General features: G+C 37.5%; 1 protein-coding gene across 1 annotated transcript in view; it reads left to right on the top strand.

The window, feature by feature from the left end:
- The window catches only part of RAD51 (RAD51 recombinase), a 37662-nt gene that overhangs the window by 6570 nt on the left and 5245 nt on the right, over positions 1-25847 (top strand). The window contains exons 3-6 of the mRNA XM_047075308.1: positions 1013-1150; positions 10014-10131; positions 11520-11611; positions 19279-19373. Coding sequence (XP_046931264.1) covers positions 1013-1150; positions 10014-10131; positions 11520-11611; positions 19279-19373 — 443 coding nt within the window. The remainder of the gene's footprint in view (positions 1-1012; positions 1151-10013; positions 10132-11519; positions 11612-19278; positions 19374-25847) is intronic.

Here is a 25847-nt window from a genome sequence, read left to right as displayed (position 1 = left end):
AATTCAGGACTGCACAAGAGCATCAAGTACCAGAGCTGCGGCCTTGTAGTATTTCTTCCCGTTGTGCAGAGGCCCCGGTGTGAGTGCAGCTGACATAGGCTGAAAGAAGTAGGAGGGAAAGCAGAGAAAGCCTTCATTCTTCTCTTTACACATATTCCTATCATCCCCAGCTAAGCTTCAAGACTCCAGAAGTTAATTTAAATAGGTTTGTGTTAAACATTACAGGGTTCAGAGTCAACTTTTGTTACCATGAGCATCCTTATACCCCCACATGGGTTTTGCTTATTGCTTAAATATTAGTAGAGCTTGTTTCTATGGACAGATAATATTCTCTCCCCTCTCTCAAACCTTCCCTGACCTGCAAATACATGCATATTCTACCATTAACCGATATTGTCTCAGAAGTCATGGTTTTGGTGACTAATAAAACCAAAGCTAACCTAGTAATATAGGGAGGAAGAGGTGTCTTTGGGTGGTTTGTTTTGAGAAGTGGTATAGGAGTCCCCAACCAAAAGTAATCCCCCCCCTTTTTAATGAATAGAATTTATTGTCAAATTGGCTTACATACTGTTTTTCCCATTTTTAAGGTCAGTTGTTAGATCAGAGCTTTCCTGTCAATCATTTTTTATGTGTGCTTGATGTAGAAAACATTGGAAAACACTGATTTTAAGGTGGCCTTTTAGGACCCAGGGTCTTAGGGTTCATTTAGAGTCCCAGTCATAAAAATTTGAGAGTTGCGGGCTTATTCCCAGTGCCTGGGAGTTACTGGTTTGGTCCCGTTTCATGATGGATACATAGGATACATAGGATAGTGCTAGTTTAAAAATTTCTTTTCAGAATGAAAAGGTTGATAATTTGTTATTAAATACCTGATATGTAGAGCATACTTTTCACAGCTTTTGCATATAATATCACAGTTCTTCAAAATAGCTCTGAAATGGGTAGGGCCAATATCCATATTAGACAGATGAGAGAACTGAAGCTCAAATTTATCCATGGTTTTCACTTGCAGCAATGTGGCATAAATGCCAATGATGTGAAGAAATTGGAAGAAGCTGGATTCCATACTGTGGAGGCTGTTGCCTATGCACCAAAAAAGGAACTAATAAATATTAAGGGGATTAGTGAAGCCAAAGCTGATAAAATTCTGGTGAGTACTGCTTATGTGAGGCATTAGTGGGAATAGTACAAAAGGATATACAGTGAAAGGTGGCAGTGTTCCTCCTTTCATCCCTCATTGTGTCACCCTGGCCCCCTTTCCAGAGGTGACTGCATTAGTTAACTATATATATGCCTCCTTGCATAAATTGGGATTTTCTGTCAAGGAAATCGCAATTTCATGGTATGATATAAGTACTGCCAAATTGATAAGTTTGCGTTCCCACCAGCAGTCAGTGGTATGTACCTTATCTTTCTAGAAATTATGATCTCATGCCTTAGAAATATATTCATTAGTTTGTAACCACAAAAAGAGTTTCAAAAAATATTCATTGACATGTTCATGATATAAGAAAGCAGGCTGATAAAATGTCTAAGTGTATATATACATGGTTGATTTGTGTTTTTAAAAAATGTGTGTATTTATGTATAACACATGCACAGAATAACTACACTAAAATATGTTATTTCTGGATGGTAAGAATGTGAGCAATTTTTATTTTTGCCTCAATTTTCTGAAGTTTCTGCATTTTCCATAATACGCTTGTTTTACTTTCAGATAAAAAACTTTATTTCTCGGGGCGCCTGGGTGGCGCAGTCGGTTAAGCGTCCGACTTCAGCCAGGTCACGATCTCGCGGTCTGTGAGTTCGAGCCCCGCGTCAGGCTCTGGGCTGATGGCTCGGAGTCTGGAGCCTGTTTCCGATTCTGTGTCTCCCTCTCTCTCTGCCCCTCCCCCGTTCATGCTCTGTCTCTCTCTGTCCCAAAAATAAATAAAAAACGTTGAAAAAAAAAATTATAAAAAAAAAAACTTTATTTCTCAAATATTAAAGCCATGTTAATTAGGCTCTAAGCGTGTATAATCTGTTAGTTGACTAATCACAGGCAAGATTCTTTTTTTTTTTTTTTTTTTTTTAAGTTTGTTTTGAGAGAGACAGAGACCGCATGAATGGGAGAGGGGCATCAAGAGAGGGAGATCGAGAATCCCAAGCAGGCTCTGGGCTGCCAGCACAGAACACAGACAAAATTCTTCTATAATGACAAGAGAGTGTGATTTCAAATCATGCTTTTAGTTTTGTTTTGTTTTTTAACCTTAATGACATAAAGGTGATTTTACTGGCTTAACAGAAATGAGGTAGTAACCTAATAATCCCTTATAAAGCACTTTAACTTTGAAATCCCATCCCTTTCATATATATTCTCATCTGGCCTTCATAACAACACTGAAAAAGATAGGGCAAGTATTATCTCTGTTTTACAGATGAGGAAACTTAGGCACAGTGGTTCAATTATTTACCCAAGGTCATGCAGGCAATAGCAGAACTAAGACTGGAATCCAGTTATTTTCATCCTATCCTATTCTGATATTTTCTCATCTCTGTTCAGTGTCTTATAGCTCCTATTAATTTTTCTTCATAATTCTCCATGATTACATTTTATTTTATGCATTTATCCTTTGGTATTTATATACATAGTTTGATTAGCTTTACCGTTGAATTTTTTGTTTTGTTTTTTAATGTTTATTCATTTTTGAGAGAGAGAGACAGAACATGAGCAGATGAGGGGCAGAGTGAAACAAGGACAGAAGATTCAAAGCAGGTTCTGCATTGATAGCACAGAGCTGGATGTGGGGCTCAAACTCATGAACTCTTAGATCATGACCTGAGCTGAAGTCAGACACTTAACTGATTGAGCCACCCAGGCACCCCCTACCCTTGAAGTTTTTAGAGCATAAAGTAAATATCTATAAAATTGTATTTTCATATTTATTTTGATTACTATTATAGTTTCACAGAAATTTTTCACTGAAAAGATCTTCAAAGGCTAAAGAATCTTCAAGAAAAACTGCATCTTTTGTTATGGGGTAGCTTCAGTGTATGTACTGCTATGTAACTTAGTCAAATGGACAATATCTGAGATTTGTGAGTACTTATCTCATACATTAATATGTACACAACCTGATGAATTCTGTTTTACTGGGTATTCTACTAAGAGCTTTGAATTTTTTTTTTTTTAACGTTTATTTATTTTTGAGACAGAGAGCATGAACGGGGGAGGGTCAGAGAGAGAAGGAGACACAGAATTTGAAACAGGCTCCAGGCTCTGAGCGGTCAGCACAGAGCCTGACGCGGGACTCTAACTCACAGACCGTGAGATCATGACCTGAGCCGAAGTTGGACGCTTAACCGACTGAGCCACCCAGGTGCCCTGAGCTTTGAATTTTTAAGCACTGGGAGGAGTGTTAACTTCATTTCTTTAGACCATTCTGTAATAGTAATTCAGTCTGGGCCCAAAAATTATAATCCTTGGGGTGTTTGGGTGGCTCAGTCATTTGCATTTCCGACTCTTGTTTTCAGTTTAGGTCACAATCTCATGGTTCCTAGGATCAAGCCCCCACATTGGGCTCTGTGCCGATATCTCAGAGCCTGCTTGGGATTCATTCATTCATTCATCCATCCATCCATCCATCCATTCATCCTCTCTCTCTCTCTCTCTCTCTCTCTCTCTCTCCCCCCCCTCCCCCTCCCTCTCTCTCTCTCCTGCGTGCACGTGTAGTTTTTCAAAGCAAACGTTAAAAAAATTTGTAATTCTTAATTTAAATCTTTAGAGGAATGATATTGCTATCTATGGAAGTGTGAAGTTGTCATTTATTGTATTACTTAAATATGTTTGTTGAATTGGTAACTTAATTGGGAATAATAGTTCTGAGCCCCTAATACCTTAAAGAGTGTTTATCATACTAAGCCAGTAAGTGTCTCTAAAGTCTATTTGTTGTTTTTTTTCTGGGCATTAATATTTGTGACAGAAAAAATCCTGACAGAATCTTTGATTATGCCTGTCTGACCTTAGTTTTAGAAATCAAATTAATGTTTTGCTTTTGTGAAAACACAAATATAGAACTGTAATAAAGTGAAATAAGATATGCAGAATGATATAGAGATGAGTCTATTTTTCCATCCTCTCTGATTTCAGACATTTTATATTGTGAGCTTCTAGTGGGTAAAGATTAGTTGTGTTATTTGCTTTTAAAGGTTAAAGAAGGGGCACCTGGGTGGCTTAGTCGGTTAAGCGGCCGACTTCGGCTCAGGTCATGATCTCGCGGTCCGTTAGTTCAAGCCCTGCGTCGGGCTCTGTGCTGACCGCTCAGAACCTGGTGCCTGTTTTGGATTCTGTGTCTCCCTCTCTCTGACCCTCTCCCGTTCATGCTCTCTCTCTGTCTCAAAAATAAATAAACGTTAAAAAAAAAAAATTTAAAGGTTAAAGAAGATTTCTTCAGTCACTGTAACTCTTCCCTCCCATTTCTCTTCCCCCAAAGTCTTTGAAATTCAGATTTTCACCAAGAATACCTACTATCATAGTGGAGAAAGGAAAATAAAATCCATTTTCAGTATATCTGTCGAAATGGTTGAGAGAGAAAGATTTTGTGAGTGAAATAATTGATTCAGAAGGTGCAAAATTCTTCGGTGGTCTTTTCCACATTTCAAAGTTTATTTGTAATTGGCTTTTGTTGAACTATGTTCTCTTGGTGTACTATGAACAGTGACAGATTCAGCACAGATATTTTTTGTTACATGTTTTAAAAAATTTTTTAATGTTTATTTTTGAGAGAGTGTGAGCGGGGAGGGGGCAGAGAGAGAATGGGAGGCACAGAATCCTTAGCAGGCTACAGGCTCTGAGCTTTTAGCACAGAGCCTGATGTGGGGCTCAAACTCGTGAACCACAATATCATGACCTGAGCTGAAGTCGGATGCTCAACTGACTGAGCCACCCAGTCGTTCCTATATATTTTTATTTGCTATTCTATGTCTCATGTTCAAGAGTTTGGTAGTTCTTGGTTGTAGATTTAAGGGGGTACCTGGGTGGCTCAGTTGGTTAAGTGTCCAACTCTTGATATCAGTTCAGGTCATGATCTCATGGTTCTTGGGATCAAGCCTCAAGTCAGACTGTGAGCTGACAGCGTGGAACCTGCTTGGGGTTCTCTGTCTGCCTCTCCCCTGTTTGTGCATGTGTGCTCTTGTGCTCTCGCACTCTCTCAAAATAAATAAGCTGCTGAAACATTGCAAAAAAAAAAAAAAAACCTATAGATTTAAGATTTCACCTAGCACATACGAAAGTAAACTTATTATGTAAGTGTGAGAGTAAAAGTAAAGTTCTCCAGATTAGGCATTTGCATGGTTTTTACTTAACATTTCACTGTTTACCATTCCGTTCCTGTAGGAGCTCAGTGACTAGAAATTGTAGGAGTTAAAATGACAAACAGGGAAAGCATCTCCTGTGTTTTTTCCTTAGTATTTTGTTCTTAAAATTTTTAAGCTTACTGTAATACTGAAATAATTTATAATGAAAACTCATATACCCACCACCTAGACTCTACCATTAACATTTTAATATATTTGACTTATCACCTGTCTGTTCATTGATCTATCCAGCAGTCTGTCCATTTAATAGAAGTTACAGAAAGATCATAGAAAAAAGGAAAGAAGTTATCACAGACATAATTTAAGAAAATTTCCGGGGCACCTGGGTGGCTCAGTTGGTTAATTGCCCAACTTTAGCTCAGGTCATGATTTCATGGCTCACGAGTTCAAGCCCCGTGTCGGGCTCTGTGCTGACAGCTCAGAGCCTGGAGCCTGCTTCAAATTCTGTGTCTCCCTCTCTTTCTACCCCTCCCCTTCCCCTGCTCATACTCTGTCTCTCTCAAAAATAAACAAACATTAAAAAAATTTCCAGAGCTAAAGGGAAGCAGAAGTCTTATATAGTATGACCTCATGGAGTGTCAAGGACCCACACCTAGACATGTGAATGTGAAATTTCAATATACCAATCATGAAGAGAAGATTCTGAAAGATTTCAGAGGGGAGGGGAAAAAAAGCAACTCTAAAGGAACAGAAAATCAGAAAGACCACATTTCTTTTCAGAAATCTAGCAGGTAGAAGCTAGTAGAGCAGTGTCTTCAAAGTTCTAAGGGCACATAATTTTAACCTAGAATTCTGTTTGTAGCAGTTTTATTAATTATTCAGGCAGAATAAAACATTTTCAGCAATACAAGAATTCACTTTTTTTTTAAGTTTATCTATTTTGAGAGAGAGAGAGAGAGCATACATGCAAACAGGAGAGGGGCAGAGAGAGAGAGGGAGCAAGAGAGAATCCCAAGCAGGCTCTGCACTGTCAGTGCAAAGTGGGATATAGGGCTTGGATCCACCAACCGTGATTGAGATCATGACCTGAGCCGAAATCAAGAGTTAGATGCTTAACCAACTGAGCCAGCCAGGCACCCCAAGAATACAAGAATTCAGAACATTTTTCTCGTATCCACTTTCTTAGGAAGGTACTTGATGATATTCTTTTAACAAAATGAAGGTGGAAAACCAAAGATCTAGGTTAGACTCCAACCTAAGAACTCAGTGAAGGAGTGTCTTTAGACAGTAGTTAGTCTAGAGAGCAAAGACCCCAGTTTGGAAAAGAAAAGGAACTTCAGGCAGAAGGGTTTCAGTAGAACACATGGTAAGATTGAGAGGTCAGAAAATTTGAGAAATGATAAAATCAGAAAATACTAGAGAAAGACATGATTCAGATATAAAAGCAAGGTAAATGGAGCATGATTTTGAAACTGCTGGCGTATAAAACAATTCATTTGAATTTGACAGCAGAAGGCTTTGAGGGACATTGAGTTATTGACACTGGAACTTTAGTATTTCTAGTCCACCGTTTGATTCTGCAGTGAATAAAATTCACAAAGCTGTAATACAGACATTGTAATGAGTTTTCAGGTGAAATAGTATTAGACTTTTTCTTTGCGGAAAGTTTTTTTTTTTTTTTTTTTTTTTTTTAAACAAACTAGGAAAGACTTTATTAAAATATAATAATTGATATCATGATGAGGTAAAGTACTCAATAAAAGGTTAAATTAGATTTATTACAGTCTCTTTATAAGATGGTAATGTATAATGTACGGTTTAGGAAGAATTTTTTTTTTTTTTTTTTTTTTATGAAGTTTATTGACAAATTGGTTTCCATACAACACCCAGTGCTCATCCCAAAAGGTGCCCTCCTCAATACCCATCACCCACCCGCCCCTCCCTCCCACCCCCCATCAACCCTCAGTTTGTTCTCAGTTTTTAACAGTCTCTTATGCTTTGGCTCTCTCCCACTCTAACGTCCTTTTTTTTTTTTTTTTTTTTCCTTCCCCTCCCCCATGGGTTCCTGTTAAGTTTCTCAGGATCCACATAAGGCTGAAACCATATGGTATCTGTCTTTCTCTGTATGGCTTATTTCACTTAGCATCACACTCTCCAGTTCCATCCACGTTGCTACAAAAGGCCATATTTCATTTTTTCTCATTGCCACGTAGTATTCCATTGTGTATATAAACCACAATTTCTTTATCCATTCATCAGTTGATGGACATTTAGGCTCTTTCCATACTTTGGCTATTGTTGAGAGTGCTGCTATGAACATTGGGGTACAAGTGCCCCTATGCATCAGTACTCCTGTATCCCTTGGGTAGATTCCTAGCAGTGCTATTGCTGGGTCATAGGGTAGGTCTATTTTTAATTTTCTGAGGAACCTCCACACTGCTTTCCAGAGCGGCTGCACCAATTTGCATTCCCACCAACAGTGCAAGAGGGTTCCCGTTTCTCCACATCCTCTCCAGCATCTATAGTCTCCTGATTTGTTCATTTTGGCCACTCTGACCGGCGTGAGGTGATACCTGAGTGTGGTTTTGATTTGTATTTCCCTGATAAGGAGCGACGCTGAACATCTTTTCATGTGCCTGTTGGCCATCTGGATGTCTTCTTTAGAGAAGTGTCTATTCATGTTTTCTGCCCATTTCTTCACTGGGTTATTTGTTTTTCGGGTGTGGAGTTTGGTGAGCTCTTTATAGATTTTAGATACTAGCCCTTTGTCCGATATGTCATTTGCAAATATCTTTTCCCATTCCGTTGGTTGCCTTTTAGTTTTGTTGGTTGTTTCCTTTGCTGTGCAGAAGCTTTTTATCTTCATAAGGTCCCAGTAATTCACTTTTGCTTTTAATTCCCTTGCTTTTGGGGATGTGTCGAGTAAGAGATTGCTACGGCTGAGGTCAGAGAGGTCTTTTCCTGCTTTCTCCTCTAAGGTTCTGATGGTTTCCTGTCTCACATTTAGGTCCTTTATCCATTTTGATGCGGAAAGTTTTTAAATTACAAGTTTAATGTCAGTACTTGCTATAAATGTATTCAGATATTTCTTTTTATTGAATTTAGATTCAAGTTCAACTAATCACTTGTACCTTGACTTGGATTATTTTTCTAGTTGAGTGAGTTTTAATATTTAATAGTTTTTTAAATAGGAATTAGCCTATTTCATTAGTCACATAATTTGTTGGCATAGAGTTATGATTTTGTAAGCTTGAGAGTAATGTTGTCTCTTTCATTCCTGATTTGTGATGAGTTTTTTTATTTATTTCTTTTTTTAATGTTTAGTTTTGAGAGAGAAAGAGCACAAGCAGGGAAGGGGCAGAGAGACACATACACACACACACACATACACACACACACACACACACACACACACACACACACATTCTGAATCAGGCTCCAGCACAGAGACTGACTCAGGGCTCAAATCCATGAACCGTTGTCTCTTTCATTCCTGATTTGTGACGAGTCTTTTTATTTCTTTTTTATTTATTTTTTTAATGTTTATTTTTGAGAGAGAAAGAGCACAAGCAGGGAAGGGGCAGACACACACACACACACACACACACACACACACACACACACACAATCTGAATCAGGCTCCAGCACAGAGACTGACTCAGGGCTTGAACCCATGAACTGTGAGATCATGACCTGAGCTGAAGTCAGATTCTCAACCAACCGAGCCACCCCTAGTCTTTTTATTTTTTTTCTTGATCTAACTAAAGGTTTATCAGTTTTGCTGATCTTCTCAAAGAACCAAATCCTGGTTTCATTGATTTTCTTTATTGTATTTCTATTCTCTATTTTATTAGTTTCTACTCTAATCTTCCTTTCTTCTGCTTGCTTTGTTTAGTGTACTCTTTTTCTGGTATCTTTAAGTGGAAGTTAGGTTATTGATTTAAGATCTTTCTTATAATACTGGCATTGATAGCTATAAACTTCTTTAAGCTCTGCTTTTACTGCATTCCATAATTGTGGTATGCTGTGTCTTCATTTTCATTCACCTGAAAGTATTTTCCGATTTCCCTTGTCATTTCTTCTTTGACTCATTGGTTATTTAGGAGTGTATCATTTAATTTCCATTATTTGTGAATGCGTTTATTTTTAAATTTTGGAATTAATTGATAGATGGTTGAAGACTTACCAGTGACTGCAAAATAGGATTTAAATGTTTTCAACCTCGACAGTATAAGAGAAAAGGTACAGGTGACGGAGATGGTAAAGTAGATATGGAGGGAGAAGAGACTGAAGGGCAAATGTCCTCATTTAACAAAGTAGAAAGTTAAGAGAGAAAGTCTTTGGTTGATGGAACAGGAAACAAGGACTTAAATATATTGTTGGACTTTGTGCCATATTGTCACATTTGTCATTAAGTCAGGTGAAGTACATATATGTTGGTCTGTAATAGTTTTTTGTTTTTTTTATTTATGTGGATGTATTATTTGAATTAGTAATTTCAAAATTAATCTTCTTGGAGTCCCTAAAGTACTTTACCCTTTAGTTGCCAGAAAGATAAAATAATCCTAGAACTAGAACTATTAGTATTTTGATAACTTTTTAAAGAGAAATCATTCTAGAAATGTTATTAGATGTTGTTTCATCCCACTCTATGTCTGGTTCTTGTTTTATTAATAATAAACATATTTTGTTGATTTGACATTACTTAATTTTCCCAGACTGAGGCAGCCAAGTTAGTTCCAATGGGTTTCACTACTGCAACTGAGTTCCACCAAAGGCGATCAGAGATCATACAGATTACTACCGGCTCCAAAGAACTTGACAAACTACTTCAAGGTATGGTAATCCCTTATCCTCTGTTATAAACTACAGTTAGCAAAGCATCCAGGTCACAGAACAAAACTAAAGTATTTGGGTAGAATTCATGTGTTAGATATGATTAAAAGATAAGAGAACTATCCACATTGAAGAAGTAAGACTGCTGTAGGGTGGGACCTGAGTTACATAAAATTGTCTGCCAATTAATTAATTCAGTTTCCATTTAATACCACATTCAGAGGGTAAGCTCCCCCTGCCTAAAGAATTAATTATAACCTACTTTAACACAAGGTTGAAAATCTGATAACTAAAACACTCCATGTTTGAAGAGTAGGTTATAGTATCAATCCATGGTAGTACACACTAATATTTAGGACTTTATGGAAAGCTGTAAAGTTTTTTTGAACTTTTGAAAACACTGCTGCCCTAAAAGATTTGTTTCTTAGTGCTTCACCAAATATTTCAACATTTAAAGTTTTCATTTTGGGGGGAGACAAAATAGTATGCAATCAGCAGTCACACTCAAATTTGAGTGTTAGCCCTCCCATCTGTACCTCCTCCCAGCATTTACTGGAGGTATTACATGTGCAAATTACTTATTATCTCTATGCCTCAGTTTTACTATCTTCATAATAAGGATAAAAAGACTTCCTACCTTATAGGTTATTGGAATTAAGTGAAATGGTACATATATATGTGTAGCACAATGCTAGATACACAATTAACGATTAGAAAGTACTAGGTGATATTATATCTATTTTTTAAGTGACTGCTTATTGACTTGTGATGGTATAGTTCTATATCTCTAGTTAAAGCCACATGTGTGATACCGTTACATAGAGCTGTACACATATACACAAATGAGATGAGTATACCTACAGTTGGAGAAATATGACTGTATCACTGACAGCTTTCTGATATTGATACTGTACTGTATATAAAATGTTACACTGGAGGAGGCTGGGTGAGAATTCATGGGATCTTCCTGTACATTTCTTGGCAATTAAAAAGAAAAAAATTTGTTAATGTTTATTTACCTTTGAGAGAGAGAGAAAGAGACAGAGGCATGAGGGGGTAGGGGCAGAGAGAGAGGGAGACACAGAATCTGAAGCAGGTTCCAGGCTCCAAGTTGTCAGCACAGAGCCTGACACAGGGCTCGAACCCGAAACCACACGATCATGACCTGAGCTGAAGTTGGATGCTTAACCGACTGAGCCACCCAGGCGCCCTGGCAATTTTCTATAGATCTAGAAATATTTCAAAATAAAAAATATTTTAAGAGTTACTGATTGTTGAAAAATGGATTTCCAAATTATGTATACATCTTTTTGATGAGCTCCAAGGGCATTTCTATGATTATTGTTTCTGAATGTCTGTATTTTGCTAAAGGATATTTCTTACTTTAGGAGGAATTGAGACTGGATCAATTACAGAGATGTTTGGAGAATTCCGAACTGGGAAGACTCAGATCTGTCATACATTGGCTGTAACATGCCAGGTAAGCTTTTGGGCTCTAACCGAATCAGCAAAAAAAAGTTGATTCTTGTTATTTTCAAGCATCTTTTGGGATGGAAATAAAAGGCACTTTCTCTATCCCTAAGACTAATTAGAAGGTAGACTTCCTATTGCAGAATTCTTCATTGTGCTAATACTTTCAGATTTTTAATTTCAGATACTTTCTTACCATCCATTAGGCCTCCCCAGGCTTCACCTGCCTTCTTCACTAGTCTAGATTTTATGATTGAATATTAAAGCCATTCCTTTACAAATACCCTCAGATTTACATTCCCCATCAGAACAGATGCCAATTTTGGATGAACTCTTCTCAGTCTTCTCTGAGAGCTGTCTTCTGAGTGCTTGTTCCCTAATAGCTAATCATACTGGAGAAAAATCATACCGTACAGCTGATTGTCTGCATTTTATTCTTTTTTTTTTAGTGTTTTATTTATTTTTGAGAGCGAGTGAGCAAGCACACAAGCAGGGGAGGGGCAAAAGGAGAGAGGGAATCACAGAATCCAAAGCAGGCCTCAGGCTCTGAGCTATCAGCACAGAGCCCAACATGGGGCTCAAACTCACAAACCGTGAGATCATGACCTGATCAAGTCGGACGTTTAACCAACTGAGCCACCCAGGCACCCCACCTCCTCCTGTTTTCTGCTCTACCTCATACTAAGTATCTTCTCCATTTCTACTTATGCTCTCATTCATAGGAGGATTTGGAAATAGACAGAGATAATTAATTGCCTGAGATCATATTGTATTGAAAAGGTAGATACAAAAATCAAACCTGACTTTACAAGCCCATGCTCTTAAAACCTTTATAAGAGTAAAACCTGTACCTGGCTTGTTTTCTGCTGTATTGCTAATGCCTAGTCAGTGCTTTGCACTCAGTAAATACTTGAAGCAATGGAGACAATAGAATAGATGCCCTAAGACATACTCCTTTGTTTGTTTTAAGATTTTATTTTTTTAAGAAATCTGTACACCCAACGTGGGGCTCAAACGTACAACCTGAGATCAAGAGTCATCTGCTTTACTGACCAAACCAGTCAGGCACCCCAGCACATACTTACTATAACAGAAATTGTATGGAGGAAGTAGCATAACTTTTTTAGGAAGAGAGAGGGATTACTTCACCCTAAAGTAATCATGGAACACTTTAGAGAGATAAGGGATTGGACCATACTCCTGAAGAATGCTAAATTTCAGTAGGTAAAGAAATTAAAAAGCATTTAACTAGGGAATGGTATGTGCAGAAGTGCAGGAGCACAGGGGCATGATATATGGAGAAGACAATAAATAAACCCGTTTATCTAGCTCAGAGGTCTTACTTGGAAAAGTCGTAGGAGATAAACCTTAAAAGGACACATCAAGGTACACCTGGCTGGCTCAGTTCGTGTAGCATGTGACTCTTGATCTTGGGGTTGTGAGTTTGAGCCCCATGTTAGGTATGGAGATTACTTAAAAATAAAATCTCTAAGAGAAAAAAGGACAGCTCAAGAACACGTTTTAGAAGGTCTTCGCTATAATGTAAGGAGTTTACACTCGATTCTGTAAAGAGTGGAGATCATAAACTCTTCCTCAACCGAAAAGAAATAAGTAGGGGGGCTTGGGTGGCTTAGTCCAACTTCAGCTCAGGTCATGATGTCACAGTTTGTGGGTTCAAGTCCCATGTTGGGGTTTGCGCTGTCAGCTTCAGAGGGAGAGTGTTCGCATTCTCTCTCCCAAAAATGAAACATTAAAAAAAATTTTTTTGAATAACAAGTAATATTTTCAGAAATACTCTGGTAGCAACCTGTTGAGAATTGGAAGAAGAGGCAAAAGCTGGGGATATTTAATGGATGATTATTATAAACATTAGCTGATTGGGTATAAACTAAAATAGTCACATTGAAGAGATACAGGCAGAAGATGTAAAAGGCAGCATTTAATGACTGATGATAAAAAATATATATATCCCTCAGCCCAACAATGTATTAATTTGGTAAACTCTAGAAAGGATTTGGGGAGAGAGGTAGTTTTTATGGAAAGATTAGAGATTCTCAAATTTAGAGAATTGGGTTTGAGGTAATGAGACAACCAAGTAAAATTGTCTAGCAGTATTTAGAGATGGTGTAACTAAGTCCTATGTAGAGAAGTAACATTGGAATCTCTGAAAATGAAAGATCTGAGAAGAGATAAGAAGGATATAGAAGGGACAGTGAACAAATTTGTCACTGTTTTGCAACTTTAAGTAGTGTTTTGAGGAGCCCTTTTTCTTCTTTGGGGTCCTAACATTCCTTGGTTTAAGGGTATGTTGCTGTGAGTAGCTGGCCCAGTGAGTACCCTGGAACCTGGCCCATTACTATGGGTCAACTCTATTAGAATTTTTGAGGCTAGGAGTGCCTGGGTGGCTCAGTCAGTTAAGTGTCTGACTTCAGCTCAGGTCATGATCTCATGGTTCGGGAGTTGGAGCCCCATGTTGGGCTCTGTGCTGACAGCTCAGAGCCTGGAGCCTGCTTCGCATTCTGTGTCCCCTTCTCTCTCTGCTCCTCTCCCCACTTGCGTTCTCTCTCTCTGTCTCTCTCTCTCTCTCTCTCACTCTCTCTCTCTCAAAAACAAACATTAAAAAAAAAATGTTAGGGTCGCCTGGGTGGCTCAGTCATTTGAGCGTCCGACTTTGGCTCAGGTCATGATCTTAACGTTTGTGGATTCAAGCCCCGCATTGAGCTCTGTGCTGACAGTTTGGAACCTGGAGCCTGCTTCAGATTCTGTCTCCCTCTCTCTGCCCCTCCCCCACTCATGCTCTGTCTCACTCTCCCTCAAAAATAAATATTAAGAGGGGCGCCTGGGTGGCGTAGTCGGTTAAGCGTCCGACTTCAGCCAGGTCACGATCTCGCGGTCCGTGAGTTCGAGCCCCGTGTCAGGCTGTGGGCTGATGGCTCAGAGCCTGGAGCCTGTTTCCGATTCTTTGTCTCCCTCTCTCTCTGCCCCTCCCCTGCTCGTGCTCTGTCTCTCTCTGTCCCAAAAATAAATAAATGTTGAAAAAAAATTAAAAAAAAATAAATAAATAAATATTAAGAAAAATTTTTTTTTAATTTTTAAGAATTTTTTTAGGCTTCATTACAGTTTTAGGTATTTTGAAGGAAATGGCATTATTTTAATCTAGATAGATTATACTCACTTCTCCCATGGACACAGCTTATCGATGAAGTTCAGGAACAACTCACATGAAATTTGCCTCTTTATAGCAGTATGACAGAGGAGGGTTACTGGTATCTTTCTATTCTAGTGTGAATTCTTACCCTCTCAACAACAGTAGTTCTTGGAACTCATTTATAAATTGTTCTCTTTTGTGTTTTTTTTCCTCTTGTAAAAAGAGTTTTGAACTGTCCCTCATAATTTATTCAGTATTTAAATAGTTTATCAAAAATGTTAATTATTTCAATGTAATGTGCTATGGTTTCAGATGGTATCACAAGCTGTAAAAAAAAAAAACTGATTTTGTGGGGCACCTGGGTGACTCAGTTAAGCATCTGACTTCAGCTCAGGTCATGATCTCACCGTTCCCGAGTTTGAGCCCCGTGTCAGGCTCTGTGCTGACAGCTCGAAACCTAGAGCCTATTTCAGATTCTGTATCTCCTTCTCTCTGCCCCTCCCTCCCTCTCTTTCTCTCTCTCACTCTCAAAAATAAATATTAAAAAAAAAGAAATACTTATTTTGTTAGCACCCTGTGTCTTACATAAGTTCACATTTTAGTAAGACACATATATCTGCAGAGACTAATATTTTCTCAAGTCACCCAACAAAATATTTTTTTTCATGTTATAGATATGTACTTCATTAGTCACAGCTTCTACGTTGAAATGGTGAATGTCATTTCTTGAGATAGGAAAATACTCTGGTTCTTTGTGAATAAAGGTGTTTGGAACAGTAAGAAGCCCAGCATGATAGTCTCCTGGTTTTTTTCATCATTTACCTTTTTCCTTTTAATTTTAATTATTTAATTCTCATTTTAATTGCTTCTTTTCCTGATTGCTCTACTGATCTTTTTGCTGCAGACCAAATGTCACTGTATGTCTTATGAGACAGCCAAGTTAGAATTCCACTGTCAGGTATACCTGAGCCATTGTTGTTGCTCCTCATAAAGAATTCTGAGGAGGAGAGATAGGGGGTAGAGGAGAACTTTGAGACTGAGACTTATAAAGGGGGGAGCATTGAGAAGAAGAGTGGTAGTGAGCTATAGAAGCTGTAGCTTACTGCCTGGGCACCATTAGAAAACTGTTAGCAAAAGGGAAATATAGCACCATGATGTGGGTCGTTTGACAGGATATGTTACCTTTTTAAGTAGAAATAGTTTCTGCATGTTGTTTTGATGGAGATTCATGTGGAATAAATATTTACAGTATATCTGTAGTGGCTAAGGCAACTACGTACACTTGATCTTAGCCAAAAGGCCGAGAAGCAATTAGGGCAACTACGTATATCACGCTTATGCTCTTCAACTGTGCAAACAGAATCCTATCCTGGGACTATTTATTAAGTAGATTATGCCTGTCAACAATAAACTGAAGCAAAATTCTCAAACATATCCTTTCTATAAAAGTAACTGAACATTCACAGGTGACTGAACACCTATAGAGCTTTTTTTGTTTTGTTTTAAGAGACAAACATGCTAATTCATTAATAACAGAAAGGATTACATTTCACCATCCTGAGACCTGGAACTAGAGGTATAGAGAGGATGTTAGATTACTGCTTGAATCTAAACATTTTCTGCTCTCATTTGTTGAGATTTTCTTAACTTAATTTTACTTCTTTTTTTAATTTTTTTTAAATTTTTTTTTTTTTCAACGTTTATTTATTTTTGGGACAGAGAGAGACAGAGCATGAACGGGGGAGGGGCAGAGAGAGAGGGAGACACAGAATCGGAAACAGGCTCCAGGCTCCGAGCCATCAGCCCAGAGCCCGACGCGGGGCTCGAACTCACAGACCGCGAGATCGTGACCTGGCTGAAGTCGGACGCTTAACCGACTGCGCCACCCAGGCGCCCCAACTTAATTTTACTTCTTAATGAAATAAAATTCCAGTACATTAGATCTCTATCTAATAATGAAGTTATGTAAAGCTGAGAGCCACAGATTACAAAAATAAAGAACCCATGTTTGTTCAAAGTACTAGAGATATTTTCAAATTCAGAGAATACAGTTTATCAAAAATTGCAGTTTTGAATGCATATATGCCCTTTGACAGAAAATGTGGCTTCCATGGGGCATCTGGGTGGGTCAGTTGGTGAAGGGTCCAACTTTGGCTCAGGTCATGATTTCACGGTTTGTGAGTTTGAGCCTTACATCGGGCTCTGTGCTGACTGCTCAGAGCCTGGAGCCTGCTTCAGATTTTCTGTCTCCCTCTTTCTCTGCCCCTCTACTGCTCATGCTCTATCTCTTTCTCTGTCTCAAAAAGAAACATTTAAAAAAAGTTTTTTTAAATGTGGCTTCCACAATTTTCACATAAAGTCAAGAAAAAATGTACAAAGAGTTTATACCATAGCATTATAAAATGGTGAAAGTTCAGAACAACCTGCATCACTAAATTAGGAAGAAGGGTGAAATTATGTTACTAAGCAGTTATTAAAAATAGCTAACTTGGTGGTGGTGTCCCAGTCCAGTAACACAAGATAACTGCAGTGGCACTGGAGGGCAAGATGGAGGGGACAGAATGGGCTGGAGTACAGAGCATGCAGTCCATCCCCTTGAAATTGGCTCAGTAAACACACTGAGACCTTGTCCACTTTTCTTGTCAGTCTGCCTACCTATACCCAGCCACCTGTGGTCTCCCTTCTTCCAAAGAGGTCACATAGCTGAAAAAGAACCTCTTCTCATGCTAGCACTAAAGATAACAAACAGTGAGAAAAATGGGGATCCTCATTCATCTTAATTCCTTAATTTCTTCAGCCCTGAGTCTCAAGATTTTTTCCTCCCCAAAAAACTAAGTCAGCCTTTGCTGTCCTTTTGGCCAGTGATTCCAAACATTTCCTCTGTCGAGACCCTCTTTTGTTGTATACATACCCTTTTCTCCTTCCGTGGATTCTTAGGATTTAAAAGATAACAATCTTTTCCCCCTTTCCAAATTAGCAAAGCCTCTGTAACTGAGTGCTAAGGTCAATGCCGTAGGGGTAGACATATCATCAGATTTCAAAGTGCTTTCTGTATGTCAAGCACTATGCTAAACACTTTATGTGAGTTATTTAATCTTCAGAACAATCCTATAAGGTGGGTTTTATCTACATTTTACAGAAAAGGAAACAGATTAATATTCTCAAGGTCACATGGTAATGGCAGAACCACATATGAAAAGCCTTTGTATGAAACTGCATAGATTATGATCTGAAAGATTACTTCTGGGAGATGGGAGGGATAAAGAAGAGCTTTTAGTTTTTACTCTACTTATTTCTATATTGTGTGAATTTTTAAATCAAGCATATAGTACTTTCATAATTTTGAAAAGGATTTTCTCAGAAATAGGAAAAAGAAATTTTGATGATACTAGGCCCTTAATGTAAAATGTCCTAAAGGATTTTCCTTAGAATTTAAAGGTGAATTATGGCTCCAAAGTAGATTTCTAGGGTGGAAACTACCTTTTAGCATAATTCACTTAAAATTTGTAAAACTCAAAGGTGTCTGGCATGGGATGGATAGCCCAAAACTGAGATTTCCCTAAGTGGTTCATAAGACTGTTTTCGTTGCTTTCCTTTTTCTTTAAACTCTACCTTCCAGGGCACCTGGGTGGCTCAGTCGGTCAAGTGTCCGACTTCAGCTCAGGTCATGACCATCTCATGGGTCATGAGTTCAAGCCCCACATTGGGCTCTGTGCTGACAGTTCACAGCCTGGAGCCTGCTTCAGATTCTGTGTCCCTCTCTCTGCCCCTTTCCTGTTCACGCTCTCTCTCAAAAATAAATACATGTTAAAAAAAATTTTTTTTTATTTAAAAAACTCTCCTTTTTTTCTTTTGTTCATTTTTAACGCCTGTAGGTACTATTGGAATGAGCACCTTTTTTCTTTTTTTCTTTAAACTTACAAGCTAACGTAGTAAATAATCTTTCAAATGTTTGTACTCCGGGCTTCTAGGTGGCTCAGTCATTTAAGCATCCAACTTCGGCTCAGGTCATGATCTCACAGTTCGTGCATCTGAGCCCCACATCAGGCTCTCTGCTAACAACGCAGAGCCTGCTTCAGATCCTATGTCTCCCTCAATCTTTGTCCCTACCCCATGCTCACTCGCGCGCTCTCTCTCTCTCTCTCTGTCAAAAATTTTAAAAAAACATTAAAAAAAACTTACCTGGGATCTGAAAAAAATTTTTTTTAATGTTTGTATTCTTGAGAGAATTGTTCAGTCTTATATTGGTATGCAGACTTAGAATTTTATCATCTACTTTGAACTGTATTTCCAAGCAATCCAACTCTGGTAGGACTCTAGATTCACTTGGTGTGGGTCACCATGAGCTTCATAATTCCTTGTTTCTACTATTTGTATTTCTCTTAGAAGGGAATGCTTCCTCCCTACTTCTGAGTGTCTCTTTAATGTATTTTTTCCCTTTGCCTAATTGGGGTGAATGGGGAAGTTGATTAGTTATAGCAGAAGAAGTACAGTGTTCATTTCCACATTGTTATTTTTGTTCTCTCTAGCTTCCCATTGACCGAGGTGGAGGAGAAGGAAAGGCCATGTACATTGACACTGAAGGTACTTTTAGGCCAGAAAGGCTGCTAGCAGTGGCTGAGAGGTAGGTTACTCGATTAAATAAATCTGGCCTCACCTGTCACTGTAGTGATTGCCAGGGTTATTAGTATGTCTGAAGAGTGTCTCTTCTCTTACTTCTGTGTATTCCAATGTTATGTGTAGTTCAGAAGAATGACCTTCCATAGTAGAGGAAAGTGCTCTTCTTTAAAATCTATGAGTTATTGTCAGACTGGATAAAAAACTACAACTGTATGCTGTCTCCTAGAGAAACACTTTAGATTCAGAGACACACAGGTTGAAAGAAAAAGGATGGTAACATATTGCATACAAACAGTAACCATAAGAGAGCTGGAGTGGCTATACTAATATCAGACAATATAGACTTTAAGACAAAAAATATGTATTACTAGAGACAAAGAAGAACATTGGGAAAATAGAACATTATAAACATATCCATACCTATCCTCAGGCCCCAAAATATGTGAAACAAAAACTGCCGTAATTGAAGAACAAAATAGACAATTTAACCATATTTTGTTGGGGACCAGTATCTTACTTCAAAAGACCTGTAGCTAGCGTCATATTTCATGGTGAAAGTCTGAATGCTTTCTCCTTAAGATTGGAAACAAGGTGAGGATGTCTACTCTCACTACTTATATTCTACTGAAGTGGAATATGCTGAATGTACTGAAGGTCCTAGTCAGTGAAGTCAGGTGAGAAAATGAAATGAAAGGCATCCAGATTGGAATGGAAGATGTAGAACTATCTTTATTCACCAATGACATGCTCCTGTGTGTAGAAAATCCTAAGGAATCTACATAGACACAAAACTGCTAGAACTAGATTAGTTCAGCAAGGTTGTAGGATATAGTGTCAGTATGCAGAAATCCATTGTATTTTCATATACAAGCAATGAACAGTTCAAAAATTAAGAACCCAATTTCATCATTCACAGTAGCACTGAATTCCATTCACTGTCAAAAAGATCAAAATAGTAATAATTTCAACAGAAGATTACAAAACATCGATGAAAGAAATTGAAGATCTACATAATTAGAGAAACAGTCCATCTTCATGGATTGGAAGACACAGTATTACTAAAGTCTTAATTTTTCCTCCAACTAATCTATGGATTCAGCACAATCCCTACAGAAGTTTTAGGAAACTCTTTTGTAGAAATCAACAAGCTGATTATAAAATTTATATAGAAATGTCTAGGATCCAGAATAGCCAAACCATTCTTAGGGTGGGGGAGGTGAAGAGAAAGAACAAAATTTGAGGTCTTGGTCTTCTTTATTTTAAAATTTACTATAAGGCAACAAAAATTAAGACAGTGTGGTACTGGCATAGGACAGACATGTGAATCAGTGAGACAGAACTGAGAATTCAGAAATGAGCTCTTTAATTTATAGTCACTTGATTTTTGATAAAGATGCCAAGGCAATTTAATGGTTCCCAAATAAGAGTCTTTTCAGTAAATGGTGCTAATGTTGTTAGGTATCAACATGCAAAAAAGATAAATTTAGACCCTTACACCATACGTAAAATTGACAAAAATGGATAATAGTCTGATAACTCTTCAAAAGATTAAACAGAATTATAGTATAATTCAGCAGTTCCACTTGTGGGTATATGCTCTAAAGAATTGAAATACGGACTTCGGTACTTGTACACCAGTGTTCATACCACTAATCACAGTAGCCGAAAAGTGGAAACAACCCATTTATTCATCACTAGATGAATGGATAAACAAAATGTCATAAACACACAATGGAATATTTTTTAATCTTAAAAAGGAAGGAAATTCCCATACATGATACAACATGGATGAATATTGAAAATATGCTAAGTGAAATAAGCCAGTTACCCAAGGACAAATTATATGATTCCTCCTCTTATATGAGGTACTTAAAGTAGTCAAATTCATAAAGGTAGTAGAACAGTGGTCCCCAGGAGCAGGAGGTGAGGGGAATTAGGAGTTATTATTTAAGGGATACAGTTTTAGTTTGGGATGATAAAAAGTTGTGGAGATGGATGGTGGTGATGGTTGTACACCGTGGAAATGTACTTATTGCCACTGGACTGTACATTTTTAAAAAGGTTGAAATGGTCAATTATATGTCATGTATATGTACTTTATTATTACTATTTTAAGGATGATGGTCCTAAATAAAACTAATACTATAAAACTTAGGACAAAAGGGCAGGCAAAAATATTTGTGATCTTGAGGTAGGCAAAGATTTCAAAACACAATCCATGAAAGAAAAAAATTGATGTTTTTATTTTCATCAAAATTTGAAACTTGTGTGTTTCTTTTTTTTTTTTTTTTTTTCGTGTTTAATTTTTTTTTTTTTTCAACGTTTATTTATTTTTGGGACAGAGAGAGACAGAGCATGAATGGGCGAGGGGCAGAGAGAGAGGGAGACACAGAATCGGAAACAGGCTCCAGGCTCTGAGCCATCAGCCCAGAGCCTGACGCGGGGCTCGAACTCCCGGACCGCGAGATCGTGACCTGGCTGAAGTCGGACGCTTAACCGACTGCGCCACCCAGGCGCCCCGAAACTTGTGTGTTTCAAAGAACATTAGTAAGAAAGTACAAAGACAACCCAGAGAATGTCAGAAAATATTTGCAAATCATGTATCTGAAGGGTCTAGTATCCAGACTATACAAAGATCTCTTAAAATCCAACAATAAAAAGACAACCCAATTAAAAAATGAGCAAACTATTTGTATAGCTGTTTCTCCAAACAAGATAAATGGCCAAGAAGCACATGAAAAGATGCTCAATGTCATTAGTCAAGGGGAAAAACAAAACCACAATGAGATACCACCACCAGGGTAGCTGTAATAAAAAAGGTAGTAACAAGTGTTAGGGAGGATGTAAAGAAACTAGAATCCTAATTGCTGGTAAGAATGTAAAATGGTCCAGTCACTTTGGAAAACAGTGTGGCAGTTAAATAAAAAATTACCACATAACCCAGCAGTTTCACTCCGGTTATGTATGTACCCAAGAGATACGAAAACATCCATACAAGTCTGTATATGGATGTTTATAGTATTGTTACAATAGCCCCAAACTGAAAATAACCCAATTGGCAATCAACTCATGAATGAATAAACAAAATTTGGTTTATGTATACAGTGGAGTACTATTCAACAATAGAAAGGAATGAAGTACCGATGCATGTTATAACATAGATGAACCTCAGAAGACATACTAAATGATAAAAGCTAGGCACATAATACCACATATTATATAATTTTATTTATATGAAATTTCCAGAAGGAGAAAATCTGTAGAGACCATAGATAAGTGGTTGCCTGGGCAGGGAGAAGGAACAGGAAATAACTGCATATATACTTGATAGATCTTTTCAGGAAAACGGAAATGTTTTAAAATTAGATAGTGATAATGGTTGTACAACTCTGCAAATTTTATTACTAAAAAGTCATTCAGTTGTACACTTAAAAGCAGGTCAATTTTATGGCATGTAAATTATACCTCACTAAAGTTAGTAACAAATGTCCAAGTTTCTCTGTCCCCTAATACATCTTTCAAATAAACTGTCGAAAGTTTACTTAATTTCTCTTGTCTAGAGTCAAATGTGATAATTTGGTCCCTACCACACATTTTAATGAAACCTAGTCATTAAATGTAATTTAATTGCATGTTTAGACATCAGACTCAAGTTGAAACTTGACTGGCTAAGTTGAAAATAATTTTTTTTTTTAGCTTTAGAATTATAACCGAATTCTTTTTCACAGTTTACAATTTGAGGGATCCAGGGTATCAAACATAAACCATTGAGGCAAAAAAATCAGTTGGAACCATAATTGCAGCTCTTTGTGTCTGCTTATAAAATCTTTGAAAGAAGATTCACTCATTTGCAACCTGATCTTAGTTTTATTTTTCTTTTCTTTTTTTTTTTAATGTTTATTTTTGAGAGAGCATCAGTGGGGGAAGGGCAGAGAGAGGGGGACAGAGGATCCAAAGCTTGACAGCAGCAAGCCCAATGTGGGGCTCAAACTCCCTAACCACGAGATCATGACCTGAGCCAGAGTCACTCAACCAACTGAGCCACCCAGGCTCCCCTGATCTTCATTTTCTAAAGATGGGTGTACTACACTGTATCTTCCCTCCCAAAGTTATTTTTGTTCTTGTACAGAAGTCACATTTTTAATTTTTAAGTACACTGTTTCAGTAGCTGAGTTTTTTGAGTTAGAATTTTGCCCAGTAACATAAATGAGTGCTCAGATAGGATAGATGAGATAGTAAAATGTTGGCTATGAGGACAGGGCTTTGTTTTGGTCACTCACTGTCTACCTAAGCCCTAGAAAAGGGCATTTGGCATTTATTAATGAATGAATTAGTATTTATTAATTAGGGCCATGTTTATGGCTGTTTTGTCAACTAAAGGAAAAATGTTTATTGTACTTTTTTAAAGGTTTTCTTTTTAAGTAATCTCTACACCCAACATGGGGCTCAAACCCACAACCCCAAGATCAAGAGTTGCAAGCAAGGAAAAATATGTTTAAATAAAAATGTCAGTCTATTTTATCACTTCTACCTATCAGAAAACTTTTTGTAATTGAATTTCTGTTTATGTATATTGCGTTTATATTATAGTTCTGAGAAAGTAACAGCACTTCCTTAAGCTAGTACCTAATTTCCCTTTACAACAGAACAACCCTCATTTTAGTTGTTGAAGAATACTGACCCACATCCAGGTTACTATAACTCAGGGCTTCTCCAGAATACAGTCCTCAGTATAGCTGCATTAGCATCACTTGGGCACAGTTCACAGTACAAATCCTCTGACTCCACTCACATTCTACTGAATCAGAAATTGTTAGAGAATCAAAATAGGGTCCAGCAATGTTTTAACAAGCTCTCTAGGTGATCTGGATGCTTGCTAAAGTTTAAAAGCCATGACCATAATTGGCTACAGTGTCACCACCTTTTTTGAAAGTTCTTTTAAATACTCTTAAAGAATGCCAGAACCCCCTTGAAGCCCATATAGCTGTTTTTCATACTTAGGTGTTAAGAATCACCAGAGGTATTTGTTAAATATATAAATTACTGTACCTCTTCCCCCCAAATTGTGATTTATTAAGTCTTGGTTAGGCCCAGGAAATTTTTTTTGTAAGTGTTCCAGGTTATTCTTGAGGAAGTTCTGGAAACACTATGAGAGAGGATACTTATTTTTAGGCAACTTTTTCCATGTTATGGGAATTGAAAATTCCATGTACTGCTTCAGGAATGTAAGCATCGAGATCCCTATAGTGTTTCTTGTGAATGCTGCTGACAGGCCAGAGTAACTCTTTGTTTTTCTGGTGAACCATCCTTATTCTTATAGCAAAAGATACTTTCCTGATAGATGATATTAATGCTTCTTCAGCAAATCTAGACTTGTGTAGTGCAGTACTTAGGCCTCTTGAATCTTTTTTTCTTACAGCCATGATTTAAATATGGAAAATTTTATCTCCAGTTTAACTGGTCAGGATTCCAAGATAAAACTCTATCCTTATTGCATCTCATCTTCATGCTCAGACTTAATAATTCATTATCATCAATCCACTTAATGCCAAAGCTGAACAAGTACTTGTGTTGATAATGACAAAGAATAGCAGGTGAAATGTCCATAAAGTACAAAGATGATGTGGAAAATTCAGTTGGTTAGAGTGAGATGTCCTGATATTGAGGTTTACCTCATTGCAATGCTCTATCCCAGTGCTAGAATATTCCTTTGTTTTTCTGTTTTGTTGGGGAGGAAAAGCCAGAGGAAAACTTTTAAGCTAAATCTCAGAAGAATAGGTTTAATGCAGTGTATGCTTTTGTAAAGATCAGAGTCTCCACATAGACTGCTTCTATAAAAGACTGACAGGATCATAAACATAGAAATTTATGGTTCTCAAAGAATTACAGTGCCTTGATTTTGTTTAAACAGATTCTGTTTTAAACTATGACATAAGCGAGTTGGTGTACTTTTGAACTGTAATGATTTTAGGTGACGTTAATATGAAAATATTACTTGGGTATAGTGGTATGGTTCTCTTTGGGTTATAGATAAAAGCTTTATTCAGTAACATTCAGAATTTACTAGGTATAAAAAATGTGCTAGGTAAGAGAGGCCAAGTTTTTCCCTCAAAAAATTTGTAGTCTAGTAAAAGAATGGTAGGGTGGCTCCTCAAAAGTGCCATATAAAGTCCTAAACCAAATTTTCTAGAAGTGCACAAGAGGGAGAATCACGTCTATTTGAGAGGTGCAGGGGGAACCTTTGTAAAAATGCAGGCATTTAGTTGTGTCTTGATATATGGATAAAATCAAAATATCTTTGAAGAAATGGGTCTCCATTATGGTATATTTAATGAAAATAAAAGTTGTCCTACTCATACCACTTTGAGCATTCAAATCTTAGGGTAGCAGTTAGAGAGGTATAAGAAAAAAAAAGATTATTCTAAGAAAATAGAAGATATCTTACTTGCCTTTTTTTTTTTTTAAGTTTGAGAAAGTA

Source organism: Lynx rufus, unplaced genomic scaffold, assembly GCF_022079265.1.
Source record: "Lynx rufus isolate CCGP_SWC_20201006 ecotype Redwood Valley unplaced genomic scaffold, mLynRuf1.p SCAF_13, whole genome shotgun sequence".
Lineage (NCBI taxonomy): Eukaryota > Metazoa > Chordata > Mammalia > Carnivora > Felidae > Lynx > Lynx rufus.
Note: the sequence above shows the minus strand (reverse complement) of the source record. Positions and strands in the feature narration are given on the sequence as shown.